Here is a 15,734-nt window from a genome sequence, read left to right on the forward strand (position 1 = left end):
GGCGATAGATATATGGAAACAGAGGAAAGGACAGTAACAGTAAAGGGGAAGAGAAATGCAGCCATAATGAAGCACAGATTGCTATGGGGATACACTAGGTACGAAGTGCGCCAGGGTATGTGGAAAGGTGCAATGGTTCCAGGACTTACTTTTGGAAATGCGGTTGTTTGCTTGAAATCAGGTATACAATCAGGAATCGATGGGAACCAAAGGTCAGTGGGACGCCTCGCACTGGACACTCACAGGACGACTACAAATGAAGCTGTGCAGAGTGATATGGGCTGGACTAGTTTTGAAGTGAGAGAAGCTCACAGTAAAATTGATTATGAAAAACGACTGAGGAATATGAAAGAAAGCAAATGGGCTGGGAGAGTGTTGAGGTATTTTTAGGGGAAAAAGATTGATTCACAGTGGAGGAAAAGAACAGGGAAGCGTATCAGCAAGTATGCGGCCTGTAGGATGGGCAACACAGCAACAAAGAACGTCAAGCGGAAAGTCAGAGTTGCTGAAATAATCTCATGGGTGGCGGCCATGGAAAAGAAACTTGCCATGAGTAACTAAAGAGCAAAACACGAGATCAGGAAAGCAGCAATTTGTGATAACTCAAAGGGAAGCTCATTACTTTTCGAAGCGAGATCAGTATGCCTTAGAACACGCACCTATAAAGCGAGATATAAGAAGGAAGAAGAAGCATGTGCTTGCTGCGGTAAAGCTAGGGAAACGATGGAGCATGTTTTCTTAGAATGTGAAGACAGCTGTCCAGCGGTCGATTTAGGCACCACTGGCCTCCTTGAAGCCCTTGGGTTCAGCGAGAGCAGGGGAAAAGTAAACATGTCCGCAATAGAGTAAAAGGCGGTTGGAAGATTGGTGGGAAAAAAGTAGGGAAACGACAAAAAAACGGAGACGTACAAAAGCAAAGTTCACAATAGGGGGTCCGAAAATTCAGTTGTGGGAGTTCATCGTGTTTTTTTTTCCTTTTTTTTAACCTAGGTAGGTCATTAAGCCTCATAATAGCAAGAGCTTGGTGGCGCAACCCACCGACCCGTTCCAAAAGGGACGCTCATAGCATCCATCCATCCAGCACAGTGTCCCTGTGCCGCGGCTACCCAAGAACGTCCCTTGGCGGCGCTCTTGCTTTTCGTCTCTTCTGCTTCACTTTTGTGCCACAGTCATTCACACCTATGCATAACTCGCCGAACATCGTAATTTGCTAAATTACAAGCCCTTACTTTTGAAGAATCGGGTGTCCTTTTTTTTTTTTCGCACGTCAACATGCTCGGACTTTAATTACTTTCGTCCATGACGTTCTTCTTCCAGACGACTTCCAAACTAATGCACGAATTCCGTGTTTACAAGCAAAACTTCAACATTTAGGATAAACCTCTCTCGTAATACGCCACGCCGAGGCACCGTGACGTTAATTTCTCTTGCTCCAAAGACGTTCAAAACTCAGCGAATAAGGAATTAGGCCTTACGAGCGAAATTCTCCTCAAGCACGCGCGGAAACGACACACGCGCGACTGCGCTCAGCTGCGCACAGAACCGCGGCCACCCGCAACGCAGGCCGGCCTTATTTCCGGCCGGGAAGCCGATTCCTTTTTGTTTCCAGTTATGAAACGTCTTCGGCGAGGCTGCAGCAGAATGAGATTGATTTGTCCCTACGTGAGGGGACACCTGAGCCTTTTCGCAGACACTTGCGTAAGCATAGCTCGCATCGCACCATTCTTCCGTCGTTATTCGCCGGGCAGCCTCAGCTTTAGGAGGCCGCTTGGTGACGGCTGTAGAAACTCCCTTCCCGAGTGCAGTTACAATAATAACCGCGCGTGACTGTCCTCTTGAATATTCATTTGATATGTTTCTTCCCGCATTGTGCACACATTAGCTGTAGAAGGTTATTGGAACAGCGTCAACCATATAGTGCAACGCGCCATGCTTTTAAAGATCTCTCTCTCTCTCTCTCTCTCTCTCTCTCTCTCTCTCTCTATATATATATATATATATATATATATATATATATATATATATATATATATATATATATATATATATATATAATACGCATGTACCTTACATGCAGGCCTTCGAGAATGCATTGTGTAAAGGAGAAATACGGTACCATATTAATATGGAATCGGGCAAAAAAGAAAACAGTACAATGAAAGGAATATTCACGCAACATGGAAATATAATACTACATTAGTAAATACAATATATAAATATATAGAGCAATAACAATAAACCGTAAAGACAATGACATAACGGCGTAATAACATTATAAACATTTTTGCATATCTACAGTACTTAATAAATAATTAGGATCACTGAATTTCCTTATAACTTGCACAAAAATGCAGGAAGGAAATTTAAAGACGGTAAGACGTGTTAGACGTTTGAAACGGCATATTGATCGATTCGAAGATAGCGAAATGCACTGTGTTTAGATTGGCAAGCGATGGTATCTGGTAGAGCGTTCCATAAGCGGACCGCACGGAGCAAAGCTGAAAAATTAAAAGCGTGTGTATTGCCATAAATTCGGGTGTAGCTGAACTGATTGTTCACTCTTTGTGACGTCGAGAATGCTTTTAGCAGGTTTGTGGTATAAAGTTTGTAAACAGGGATGAAGTGCCTCAGACAGGCTGGCCTCAGACAGCAGACAGCCTCAGACAGCAGGTTTGGTAACGTTAGGCGTACTGTGTGAATGAATCTATGAATTAATAACAGAAGGGAAATATTACGGCGAGAAAAAGAGAGAGAGAATAACTTGATTGAATTGCGGAAAGGGGGATAGGGTATTAGGAGCTTTATGGGTGGCGACCCAAGTCCTGGGCTCCACTAGCTTCTGCCGCTAGCTGAACGTGACCAAGAAGAGCCTTCTGCACCTTCGGGTCTGAGCTGGCGAGTTGTGCCTGCCATTGCTCTAGTGTGTTAGTTAGATTATACCTAACTAAGTAGGCATTTAAATTCGGCGGTCTACTTTGGCATCCCCATGAGATGTGGCACAAAGACGGTGGCGAGTCGCTACACCACGGACAGGCACGCCCGTACATCGTTGGGAAAATTTTGATCAATCTTAATAAATTTGGGTAGACCCCCGTTTGAATCCTGCGGAGATCTATTGCGTCTTCCCTTTGCAAATATGTGTCGGGGGGGGGGGGGGGGGTATCTTTGCCGCATGCCGCGCGGGTGGGAAAGAATATCGCGTGGTGCCATACGTGCCAGATCGTTATCCTCCTCCTCACGACGGCTTTCCTGTGTAGTGGCGTGTTGTGAATGGGAGGGCGATGGTTGCTCCGCTCGGTTTGTGAGCTCTCGAGCTAGAGTGTCAGCCCTCTCATTCCCCTCCAGGCCTGCGTGTCCCTCACACCAGACCAGTCTGTATGTATTCTTGAGTTCCTTTCCCAGGAGGTGGTTAACCTTGAAAGGGAGCTAGAGGGCCGTTCATAAAGAAGCGACATGCCTCCTGAGAGTCCGAGATGATGGTGTTGTACGACGGCCCCGTCTGTTCCCGGTCCTTTATTGCCGAGGCAATGGCGAAGCATACTGCCTTGGAAATAGAGGACGTGATCAGGGAGGCGCTTGAGATTAGACTAGTCTTGTCAAGCCTATGACAATGACTACCGCACGCGTCCAGATGTACTGAGAGGCGTCAACATAAACGGTATTCTCATTATTTCTGACTAGTTTGCCTAGCCATTTCACCCTCTCTTCTCTTCGCTTTTGGTTTCTGTCTTTGTGCATATTTCTCGGGACAGGAGCGACTGAGATCCTGCTTCGGACGGGACCGGGAATATCCACCAGTACCTCATCCAAGTTTTGTTGTGTGGTGGAATACCCGCCCTCACCAGGATCTCTCTGCCCGATCTCGTCTGGCTAAGTCGGCTTCTTTGTGAAATTAAAGTTGCCGCCTTGAGCTCGGCGTATGTGTCGTATACACCAAGACCAAGGAGCCTGTCTGTCGGGGTGCCTACCGGTAAGCGCAAGGCCACCTTGTAGGCGCCTCTGATAATAGTGTCAACCAGCTGTTCCTCACTCTTGTTGACTGTGTGAAAAGGGAGGCTGTATGTTAGTTTGCTGATAACGAGCGCCTGTACTAAACGGGCAGTGTCGCTTTCCTTCATGCCTTGTTTGTGGAAGGTGATTCTTTGAATCATTCTTGCCACTTGTTTTGTTGCCGACTTTAGTGAATTGATGGTGTGGCTGGCGTTGCCATTGCTCTGAACCCAGAATCTCAAGATCCGAGCAACAGTGACCTCTTTGATTTGCTCATTTTCGATTGCAATTTCTATGTTCCCATTACTTTTATATCGTTTTCCGTGGATGCGTATTATCTCCGATTTTTCGGGAGCACAGCTGAGACCACTGGCCCTGGCAAAGTTTTCAACTGCAGTGGCTGCCTCTTGGGAGGTCTGCTCCTTCTCTGCTAAGGACCCGCGCGTGGCCCAAAGGGTGATCTTGTCCGCGTAAATAGTATAACCCAGTAGCGGGACACCGTTTAGGGTCCGCGCAAGTCTACACATTATGATGTTAAAAAGTAGAGGAGAGATGATCGCTCCTTGAGGCGTACCTTTGTTTGGCATTTGAAACGGATCGGATTTGACATGCGATATTCCTATCATAGCCTTCCTCCCCGTGAGGACGGCGAGTAGTTAGTGGTTGCAACGAAAGACCGACTTTTATTTGGGTTACACTTGACTGGTTACTATAATTTTTTTAAAGAAACGGCTCGCTCTATTGTGGACGCTTTCCGGGAGTTCTATGAGGTTTTTTGGTGAGGAGATAATATACAAGACGCGTACTCAATTCGTGGCCGCACAATATGGAAGCTAGTTTTCTTAGTGGTGAAGGCGCAGTTATTCAGTTGCGGCGCAGAAATCCTGAGGATCTGGAGGCGCTAGCGGAAATGGAGATGATGTGGTTAGTCCATGAAAGGTTGTGCGTAAGGAGCACTCCTAAGCACTTATATTCTGTGGTGTGGTCAACTATGTCAGAATCCAAATGATAAGAAAAGTGCGAGTTAACAGTTTTTCGAGAAAAGGAAACTACTTTGCACAATGTGTGTGTGTATGTATATATATTTATATATATATATATATAATGTGGGGAGAGAGGGGGAGACTGAGAAATAATAATATTAGCGATTTGCAGTCACTTTCGCAGTCACTCAGGACGATCGTGGCGTTAGAGTTTGGGGCGTCTACCCTGCTGTCCCGCTTCACGCTGTACCACACTGTCGACAATACGGGAGAGGCACTCGTTCTGCAGTTTGCCTCAGCTCTATGGTAATTAAATTACTTACAATCTTTCTGCTCTGGGTACTGTTCGATGTATAGATTAGTGGGATGACACCGATATTTTATCAAGAATTACTCACACTTCCGTTCTAGCCATTATTCACGGTTCGAACAATGACAGAAACTTCGCACAATTATGCAACCTTTATTAAGCGGACACATAACAAAGGGCTGCGTCAGTTGTCGATTTGGATCCCGATCTCCTGCAGTAAGAGTTGCAGCGGTTTTACGCTTCCACGCTATCTCCGCACAGCCAGCAAATACGCCGAACTCGACGCTGTCTGCCACCTTTTTGATCGTCCACGACTAAGACGTTGGCGTTAATCAGGTGTGCGACCTCACGTCGAGTTCGCTCGGGCGTGGCTGTCGTAGACTTGCGTCCTCCTGGTCTAATGGCCTTCAGCGGTGCCAGCATCATAAACAGAACTGGCTGTTGAGATAGTTGGCCTTGCATTCTAGCGAGGGTATGCAAGTGCGAAACGCTGAAATAAGCACAAACACAAAACAGGCAAGAACGAATGCTGGTATCAACAGTTTAGTAGCCAAAGGTAACCCGCCTATATGTATACTGTTCGCATGTGATATTACCTGCACGTACGGGTGACTGAGAAAGAAATTCCAGAGCAAGATCGAGAGCAATACGGATCGGTTGGCTTTCAAAACATTTTTCATTAAAAAAGAATCCCTCTGTATCATAAATCCAGGGAAAACACGGGGAAGGTGGCAGATGGAAGTTCAAGACGATGAGCGAAACGAGAACAAGGCGAAAGCAGGAGCCAACGTTTCGACAAGTGGACTTGTCTTTTTCAAGGCCGTGAAAAAAGAGATGTCCATTTGTCGAAACGTTGGCTCCTGCTTTCACCTTGTTCTCGTCTTGCTCATCGTCTGTATCAGAAAGGCATTCACAAGCTTTCCTACTATCGAGTATGCTTTCATTAATGCTCCTCTTTGATTTGCCCTAACTTTTTTATGTCTTAGTTATTAATGCCCAGTGATGTGATTATTGGTTGGAACGCATTTACTCCAAATAGAAAAGGTGTCGGTTGGTAGTCTCCGGCTTTAAAACATGGATCGACCTTGCATGTCTTTCTTATGTGCCTGTTACAGCATTTCGCGAAAAACAAATCAAAGTTGAAATGAGAGATTGGCTGCTTGCAGCTGACCAGCTGTTTTACATCAGCACATGACGTCATGTCGCTTCTCACTGCACTCTTCACGCAGATGCGCTCCTTAGCGAATGAAAAGCTCACGACTGGATTGAATAAATCTATAAATGTGCTCACGACTGGATCTATAAATGTGCCGAGACCGCGATTTCATTAGAGGGCAGGCCATAGCGGAGAACACCGGATTACTTGTGACCATCAGGGATCTTTAATGTGCCGCCAATGCACGGGACACCGACGCTTTTGAAATGCGGCCGCCGCGGCCGGAATTCCATCCCGCGACCTCGTGCTTAGCAGCGCAACGCGACAGCCGCTAAGCAACCGCGGCGGGCTGAGGTGCTCGTGATGTATCCGCATGTATTGCTGCTCCCGCACCGCCTCGCACAACGTTCCGAACGCCAAGCACAGATCTGTGAAATCTTCGTCAGCTTCCTGCTACGGGTGTAGGGATGTATTTTCCAAAACCGCTATAAGGATCGCGAAAGACCAGACTATCTCTCTGTAAAATTTAGTGCTTCTATATATGCAGTTTTCCACATCGATGATGCACAAATCTCAAAAGTTTTCTGAGTAGCGCTGGTCAGTACTTTTGCGCTTTGATCGGCAATTTGACAACTCTCAGCGCCACTTCAAATTCAGGGGGAAGGCGTTTATCACTTGCATAATATTCAATAAAACGTTTTCTCGAATATTTTCTTTTCACCTCATTATCTTGCTTTGTTCTGTGGTAATAGCTTTCCGAATCGATGGATCAGCTTGACGGCTTTAGTCACACCGGATGCACGTGCACAAGCCTCTTGAGAATTTACTTACACGGTGCCAGCATCGTCCATCGCTTTTTCTCGCTAGCTTTGTTTCACGAGGTGCGTTTCGTATATCTCGCAAAAAATAAATGTCCGTAATAATTGTGTGGGTAAGTCTGAGCTTGCGCATGGCTCATGGCTCTGTGTTCTTTATTTAGCTCCTTAAGACAAATAAGAAACATAGACGGATGATAAACTGAACGAAGCCACATGGTGATAAGTTTATTGATTTTTTTCCCGTGAGAAGTAATGTGTTATAATAATCCGAGTGAACCACAATTGGAAATAACCGTGTCATCTTGAAGAACAGCGTGTTCATCTAGAAGTATTCATTACAGCCAGGTGGTGGACTCGTCGTAGCACTTCTTCTCCTCCTTGAGTGCAACTCGTGAACCTGCGCAAACGAAGAACACAGATAGACAGATTTAACATTACCTCGTAGGAGCTTTAAATTAAGCATCGCATGCAGAATCGCGGGACATTTACTCAGCCGAAACCTCAATTCTTAAAGTTGTGGCAGCAAATTATCTTTATAGTCACCTCATTTAAAAAGAAACTTGTGAAGGTAATATTAATATTGCCACACGTATATTTATATATTACCATGTTGTTTTATTTTATTGCGAGAAATAGGGTATTATTTGCTCTGCTCGTTCAGAGCTTTTCTTTTCAGATTTTTTTTTCAGTGCCCTTTTGTGTTAATAAACCAGGAAGAAATTTGAATGCACATAGTTAGTTATGTTGTCTTAAAAATAATTCTCCATATGCCGCCTTGTATAACTGCGTCATTCATGCGTAAATTTATTTTAAGGGACATAAAACACTGCAGTTTGGCGATGGGCACTCCTGACTACAAAAAAGGTGCGGAGCAGATGACTAACTTATTTCTCATTTATGCATATAGCTGCGCTTGTCCCAGTGAATTACAGAAGGGGGGTAGGAGGTGGTGAGTTTGTAGAACAGACAACGAAGCAAGAAATTCGCACATACGAAACAACCAAGGCAATACGTAGGCAGTGCTCACATATAAGAAGGAGAGAAATAACATTGTAATCGAACTTAAATGCACTCGAAAAATACCAGCATCACTTGCACACACACTTTTGAAACTTGCGTGAAGCACATCGGCTCATACATCATTTCCTGATGAAAAAAAAAAAACTAAATTTTGTTTGAGTCAGTATGTCCACCATAGTATTACAGTGCAGCGGATACTTGCCTGTACGACCAACAGAGAGAGAGAGAGAGAGAGAAGTTTATTTAGAGAAAGGCAGAGAGGTCGGCCTGAGCAATAACTTGGTCTGGCCTGCTACTCTACACTGAGGAAAAGGGATGGGGAAGGAAAGGGTTGATGAATGATGATGGTGGTATAAAGAAGAGATGCGCATATACAAATTCAGAGTTGTAGCATCTATAAAGCCGTGCGTCCAGCCCAGTGGCTTGGCGAAAAGCTATAGCGGCACTTGTTATCAGGGCTGCGCTGCTTGCATTAGGCCAAGGACCTAAAAGAAACTTGTCTGACAGCAGCCTCTTATGAATCTTTGCAATAGAAGAGACCAGTTGCTGTCGTTCTTGCGCGTACGCGGGACACACGCAAAATATATAATCAAGTGTTTCTGGCACCTCACAGTATTCACAGTTTGGTATCCCACATAAATACTAGGCTGAGTGGTGAAGTGGCACTGAAACAAGCTTTCTCGGGAATTCCGTGTCGACAGCACATATATTGTCTGCAAGTAAGACGTCTTTTCTTTAAGGGACATCTGTTGCACCAAATACATTGACAGAACTTGAATAAAACGTTAGGAAACATAATTCAGACGCTTTCCTAATAAATTTGTGAAACGTGTCGAAATGTGTCGCTTTTATTTTCTCAGTTGAAGTGCAGACGTAATAAGCAATAGAAGTGCGCCCCTTCCCTCGCATCTTATAGCTTTACGGTTGCTTCGCAAGGCGAATACGAGAGAGATTGACGTCATATTCTGGACTCGTTTTACGGTGTAATTTAGGCTGCAAGATCGTGCAGTAATTATTTTATTGATTAAGCGCTTTCCCATGGTGTCATCCTTGCTGTAACGAATCAGGTAGCACTTTTTTGCGAACGGAACGAATGAACCGGTTCAGAGCAGAAAAACACACCGTAGAAGTTCGAGGTTGAACTCGGGTCGCGCTGTCTTCAAGTTCTGCCTTAACGCTGGTGCCTGTAGCAATTGGTCCGCGGCTTGTTGACAAGGGTGATGCAAGCAGTAAACCGCGAATTTCGTTCCTCCTCACTTGGACAATAATTTCAAACATCTATTCGACGCACACGCTTGTAGAGCTGCGGCCTTCCGATGACCACCAGTGCCTTGAGGGCACCAGTCATCTGTTGTCCTCGCGGGGTCACACCGCGAGGGACGTTATGCACACCAAGTGCTCCGATCAAAACTCTAAGCTTCGACCATATATCTACACCCATCGCAAGGACTGAATTGGCAGGCAATCAAGAGACGTATGTTTCGGCCATTGTTAGATTCACACCGCGTATTTCCCCATTGCAACATTGCAATTCCATCAGTAAATGAACTAAAGTTTTTATATCCATTAATAAGGTACACGAACTGCTCTGAAGTTTAGACGAATTCAGAAAGAAAAGGGGTGAGCAGCTTTCGAGCAGGGAAACGTATGCCATGATTTACCCCTTGCCACTCTTGCGCCGCTGTGGCCCACTCGCTCGCGAAGGCACGACACCAGTACAACAGTGCAACCTGCACGTTCTTGTATATAGTTTCTGTACAAGTTAGTCCAGAAACGGCATGTGACTGGTCTTCCTGATGTTTCTCGTTTCCTGGGTTTCCGCTTACTTAACTTATCGCAAGCAATATGTGGAAGTTAATGGTAAAAAAAATCAGGCACTCTTACGGTTTCATCAGGAGTTCACCAGAGTAGCGTACTTGTACCACTTTTGTTCCTCGTTTGCGTTAACAATTTAGTCACGATTATTAAAGAAAACTCGCCTATTTGCAGATGATTGCGTTCTATTTAGTGATATCTTTTATGTATACGATCAAACAGCCCTTACTGTAGGCATTAATATATTCTCGCCTGGTCTAACGAGTCTGGTATTGAACTTGACTCTTAACCCAAATAAGAAAACTTAACCCTATTGAGTTTCACATTTCGTTGGCCCTAAATGCTTAACTGATGTGACAGAGCATAAGTACCCAGGTGTGACTTTGGCAAGTAACTTAAGCTGGAACAACTCTATTGCTAATACATGTTCTTCTGCTCTTCGCAAACTCTGCTTCTTACGCCACAAACATAAAGATGCACTAGTGCAAGTGTCTGGCTTATGGGTGTTTCACAGGGCCTAAACTTGAGTGCGTTTGCATCATGTAGGACCCGTACACAAGTGCGAACATTAATGCGCCTGCAAAAAATTGAAACTGCTCTGCGATTGACTTTCTCTCGATATGGTCGCCAATTTTCTGTTTCGTCAGTTGTGTAGCATAACCAGGTTACATCACTACAATTGTTTTTGCTGGTCAATCGTAATTTAGGGCTCGACCCTACACCGTACCTATCTTTACTTACGTCCCACCCCACTGGTCACACACCTGCTTTCTCCGACTCCTTACTTTGCCTAAAAAATTTGTTTAAACTCTCTTTCTTTCCACAAACGATTAGCGACTGGAAGGGTTTGTCGCCTTCGTGCCTGTTGTCCATTGTACAGTTGACTACTACTGCTTAATTTGCTTTCTAGCACTCCTCCCCCTCCCTCTTATTTCATTTCTTGTTTTATTACAGCGAAACTGTTAAGGGCTATCTTCCCCACTATCGTGTCCTCGTGCAGAAAAAAATCCCGAAGATAGAGCAATGCCGGGCCGACCCGCGGCGGAGAGAGAGAGAGAGAGAATATTAATTTGTCATAAGATGGGGCGACTTCGTCGCAGGGTGGAGCCCTTAGTTCAGGGCCCCATTGGCTCGCGCCACTCCGCGTGCCCGCCGGATCAGCCGTCGCTGCTCTTGCGGGTCTGAGCTGCTCAGCGCAGTCTCCCAGGAGAAAGGTGAAAGTGAAGGAATAGGGGAGTAAACCGGAAGAGATGCGGTTCACCATTAAGGGGCCCACAAACACAGCTTCGGTGGTTATCCTTCTTCACAGAGTGGAAGGGCACTGAGTTTGTGGTCTAATTACTTTTATGTGCGTATTATTTCGCTTGATATTGTGTACATTGTTCATGTATTTCAATTCACAGGTAGTATCAATGAAGTGCACTATTTTTCTGTTGCATTGGCTTTTGGCACTTGAATTAATTAGTCCTTTTTGACTTCCGTAATCATTATCACTATTTTTAATATTGTTGATTGTTGTATTCTGCTTTGTATATTGCCCCTCCTGCTTGAGCCATATAGCCTGCAGTATTGCTATAAATAACAAAAATAAAGAAAGGCCGCAGGCGATTGAAAGATTCCGGAGTCCCCCACTACGGCGTGCCTCATAATTGTATCGTGGTTTTGACGGGTGAAACCTCAGAACATCTTTTTTATTTGTTTATATTGTTCATTATTGTTATTTTATTGCTATAGCAATCATTTAGACACTCCACGCAAATTTTAGCCATCGGCGTTGCCGCGAGGCTTCGCACATTTTTAGGTATATGTATGCTACATGCTTTTTTTTTCTTTATTGTCTGTTTTGTACTACTATATAAAACAACAAATGGTACTTTGGAAGACAACACAAATTAGGAAGTTTTTCACGCCAGAAGTCCTTGGTGCATATGCAGGTTATAATGTTACACTATTCTACCACTACTGAAGTTGGTCATGCCATGTCTTACATTCTCGACTGAATTTTTGCTCAGCGCTTTCACAATGGCAGCCCACAAAGAAATGACATTAAACCTAACGCTCGCCGCGCATGCCTTTTATCTTAAATTTTCTCAGGTTATGAAATAATAAATTTACAAAAGCAATATCAGAGCTCTAACCTGAAGGCGACGTTATTTTACTGGCGCGGTTTTTTACGAGCAGCGAGCGTAGTGGAGCGTGTGCGTTGTCATTACGGGCCCTGCGCGCCGTGGCAAAGCTCTTAAGGGTGTCAGCGATATTGATGCACCCGCAGACATCGAGTCCGTGTTAGTCGGATCCGCATACAGTTAGAACAACGTCCGAGAAGTCCAAGCGCAACGCTAAACCTTGCTTTCGCGGTCAGTGCTTCACCCTTCAGGCGAAACTGCCTTTCTTTTACTTAATTCAATTATTTGTGCCAAGGCGCAACGAGCGACGAGAACGCGGAAACGTTCACGCGGAAACTCCTCTGCGAGTGCTCTAAGTATGCGTAAGCATTGTGCCACTTGCTCATCTCCACACAGCCCGGTATCATTAGTGTGAAGGGTTGTATTCAACAGTTCGCCTGGTAGCGTCAAGCGTAACCGATAAGTCAGGCGACGCAGAGCAGAACTGGATGGCTTTCATTCGTGCCAAGCACTGGCGATCCGGCTGGCTCAGTGGTTGCAGTGCAGGCTTCGAACAGACGATCTGGCTGGCCTTGTCCATGTGCTGTACTTCTTCATTAGGTTATCAATGTTATGAAACATGACCCGACCAGTGTAAACCCTTATCAACCCTCATCGGACAATATCCTACCATTTTCAACTTTTAACGGTTGTTATCAACCTTATCGGACGCGATCCGAGCCTTATAAACCCTTATCGGTCGGTATCAACCGTATCGCAGTCGATCCGACTTTTAACAACCCTTATCGGTTCTTATTAACTTTATGAGAATTGCTCCCACCATTACAAACCCTTATCGCTCTTCATAGCCTTACCCATCCGCGTCGAACCATTATCAACCGTGATGAGACCCATATAACCACATCAACACTCCTTATCATCATTATCAACTCATTTTCGCAAAGTCGGTATTATCCTGATGTCTACAGGAGGAGGGAAAGAGAAAAGCAGAAGGCAGGGAGGTCAACAACAATAACGTCCGGTTGGCTACCCTACACCGGGAGAATGGGAAAGGGGAAAACAAGGATGACAGAGAGAGGAGCGAAGGAAAGAAGATAATTGCGGTGAGTTCGCTGACGCGTGTGGTCTTACAGAAATTGCATTGATAGTCACAGATGGTCGCACAAGCCCGTCGTCCTTAAGAAGCAATGCTCCAAGTCGGCTGTACGTACATGTGGTCCTAGAGATGGTTTTTATTCCACGGTCACTAAATCTTTCAACAAAGCCTTCAAAAAATTGCTGTCCTTTCACAGTTGTGTACCGCCGGCATACAACAGATTGATACTGGTCAGATGCATTCACTTTCTCCAAGCGTGGGTGCTTAGCCCAGTGGGTGAGTTTTGATCGGCTTCTGAGCGTGAGCGGATGCTCAAAACTCACCGCCGCCAACATTTTCCTCCATGATTTATTTTATTTTGTGCATTATTTCTTTATAGCGACTCATCTTACGTGACAGACGCACGGACCGGTTTCCTGGTTGGGTAGGCATAGATATGCTTATGCATTTAACATTTTGGTTAAAATGTACTTCACATTCTGATTGTAAGCAAACAATCTGTCACTTGCTATAACGCTGGAGATAGATGTCCTTACAATGCAACTGTACAGTGATGTATGACGTACTGTCATTGAGATAGTTCACGTGATGTCTAGTAACATTTTTCATTAGATGCCCAGTGCAATGACAGACACTTCTAACGGCACAAAAGATAATAATATCGGCGTGGTAACACCAATGGGTAAACATCCACATAAATAGCAGATTAAATATTCAAAATACCACTTTTATTTGGTTTATATTATAAAATAAACTTGTTTAACAAGCGCATCTTTTCCAATGCGGCTGACGAAGCTGTTAATTCATTAGTGTGCGTTATTTTTGTGTCCCTGTGCAATGTTGACGGGGAGCGCACATATTATAAATCTATGTTCTCGTAAACAAACAAGCAAAAAATAAAGACGAAGACAAGAACAAAACACCCACCCACACAGTTGCCACCTTTAGCAGCAGATGCAATGTGGTGAAGCAAGACTGCTAATTGGGCTAGTCGGAGTTTTGGATTCATGATTACGAGAAGCAACGCGCTGTGTTACGTCCTTTGTAGCAGGGATCTATAAATATGGAGCATGCATAAAGAGATTAAAACCACCGCGGGCTCACGAAATGAAAAGCAATGGATAAGTTTCACGAACCGTTTTCTGTTACAGCATGGTACAGCTTTGTCCATCAACGCAACATCCGAGACACCAGATGGGTGGTGCAATCTATGCCAAACAGTGGGAACGACTAGAAAAAGAGGCCCGCAAAGTGAAGCCTAGACGGCAGGGCACAAACACCGAAGGCGCATGTCCGCGCGCACGCCTGCTTTTTTTTTTTTTTTTTTTTTTGGCTCGGCCAAACCAGGAAGGCCTCCGAGAAAACCATTCCGCCGACCATCGCGGACAGCCATGGAGCCCGCTCGATAGGACAGGCATCGAAAATGGAGAAGGAAAGGCGCGAGGTGGCGCCCCCGCCGAACGAGATAACATCGAGCCTGCCGGATTGTAGAAAAAGCGCGCCTCGAGGGCGCGCGTAGCTCTCGATTTTTCTCCACACCCGAGAACGGTGTCGAGGCAATATTGCGTTTCGCGCCATCTGATGGCCAGCCGATCAAATATAGCGGCCCCAAGCTGGCGCGGTCTGATTGAATATGTATCGTCAGCGGCTGGCGCTCGCGGTGACCGGCGGCGATGTTCGATCAGGATTCGCGCTCCCGCGCGCGAATGGTGCGCGGGCTGGGCTGCGCGGGAATGTCGGCGCAACACAGTGCCGCGTGCGAGGTTAGCGGTGCGATGTTCGGCGATGATGGGCCGTCGAAAGCATGGCGCCGACTCGCCTGCTGTCAGGCTTCCTCGGCAAATGTGCAGTTCGAAAAACAGACGGTTCGCATGTGTCACACAGTCAGTATTTCGAGAACAAGGGACTCTATTTCGTACCGATTGTATTTTTTCTATTTTTGAGAAAAGCCACGTAGCCGCTATCACCTATAGCAGTCACTCGGTAGGGGATGACTAATACAAAAAGAAAAAAATGATAATGAATCGGGCGACAAAATTTTTTACAACCACCCGTAGAATACTCGCTTCGGACTCAGACGTGATGGCAAAAACAGGCGCGTCTTTGCTGCGGCGCGTAACACGCCACATGAGCGGGTCCTGGACAACAAGTGTCGCTGCTATACGCGTTGTCCTCCTCCTCACGCCGTGTGTGTGGGCACTCGTGCTCTGGGGTGACACATTACGAAAGCATTCACTTCCAGCTCACAGTCGGGCTCTCCTGCCGTACTGTGTGAACTACGAATGACCAGCGTAAGATCACCGCAAGTAGCTACGCACATAAACGCGGATATTAAAAATTTCGTGAACAAGTTGTATTAGCATGTGTTTATGAACGCTCTAGAACACTTGAAAGGTCTGTTCTGCCTGTTATTTCGTTTC

General features: G+C 45.4%; 1 protein-coding gene across 2 annotated transcripts in view; it reads right to left on the minus strand.

Annotated features, from left to right (window-relative positions):
• Nucleotides 1–7,452: 7,452 nt before the first annotated feature.
• Nucleotides 7,453–15,734, minus strand: part of LOC129386072 (uncharacterized) — a 122,104-nt gene continuing 113,822 nt past the window's right edge. For both annotated transcript variants that reach the window (XR_011893588.1, XM_072287502.1), the window contains one exon: nt 7,453–7,654. Coding sequence is in view for 1 of the 2 variants with exons in the window: in XM_072287502.1 (XP_072143603.1) it covers nt 7,580–7,654 (75 nt within the window). In the remaining variant the exon portion in view is untranslated. The remainder of the gene's footprint in view (nt 7,655–15,734) is intronic.

Source organism: Dermacentor andersoni, chromosome 4 (genome assembly GCF_023375885.2).
Source record: "Dermacentor andersoni chromosome 4, qqDerAnde1_hic_scaffold, whole genome shotgun sequence".
Taxonomy (NCBI): Eukaryota; Metazoa; Arthropoda; class Arachnida; order Ixodida; family Ixodidae; genus Dermacentor; species Dermacentor andersoni.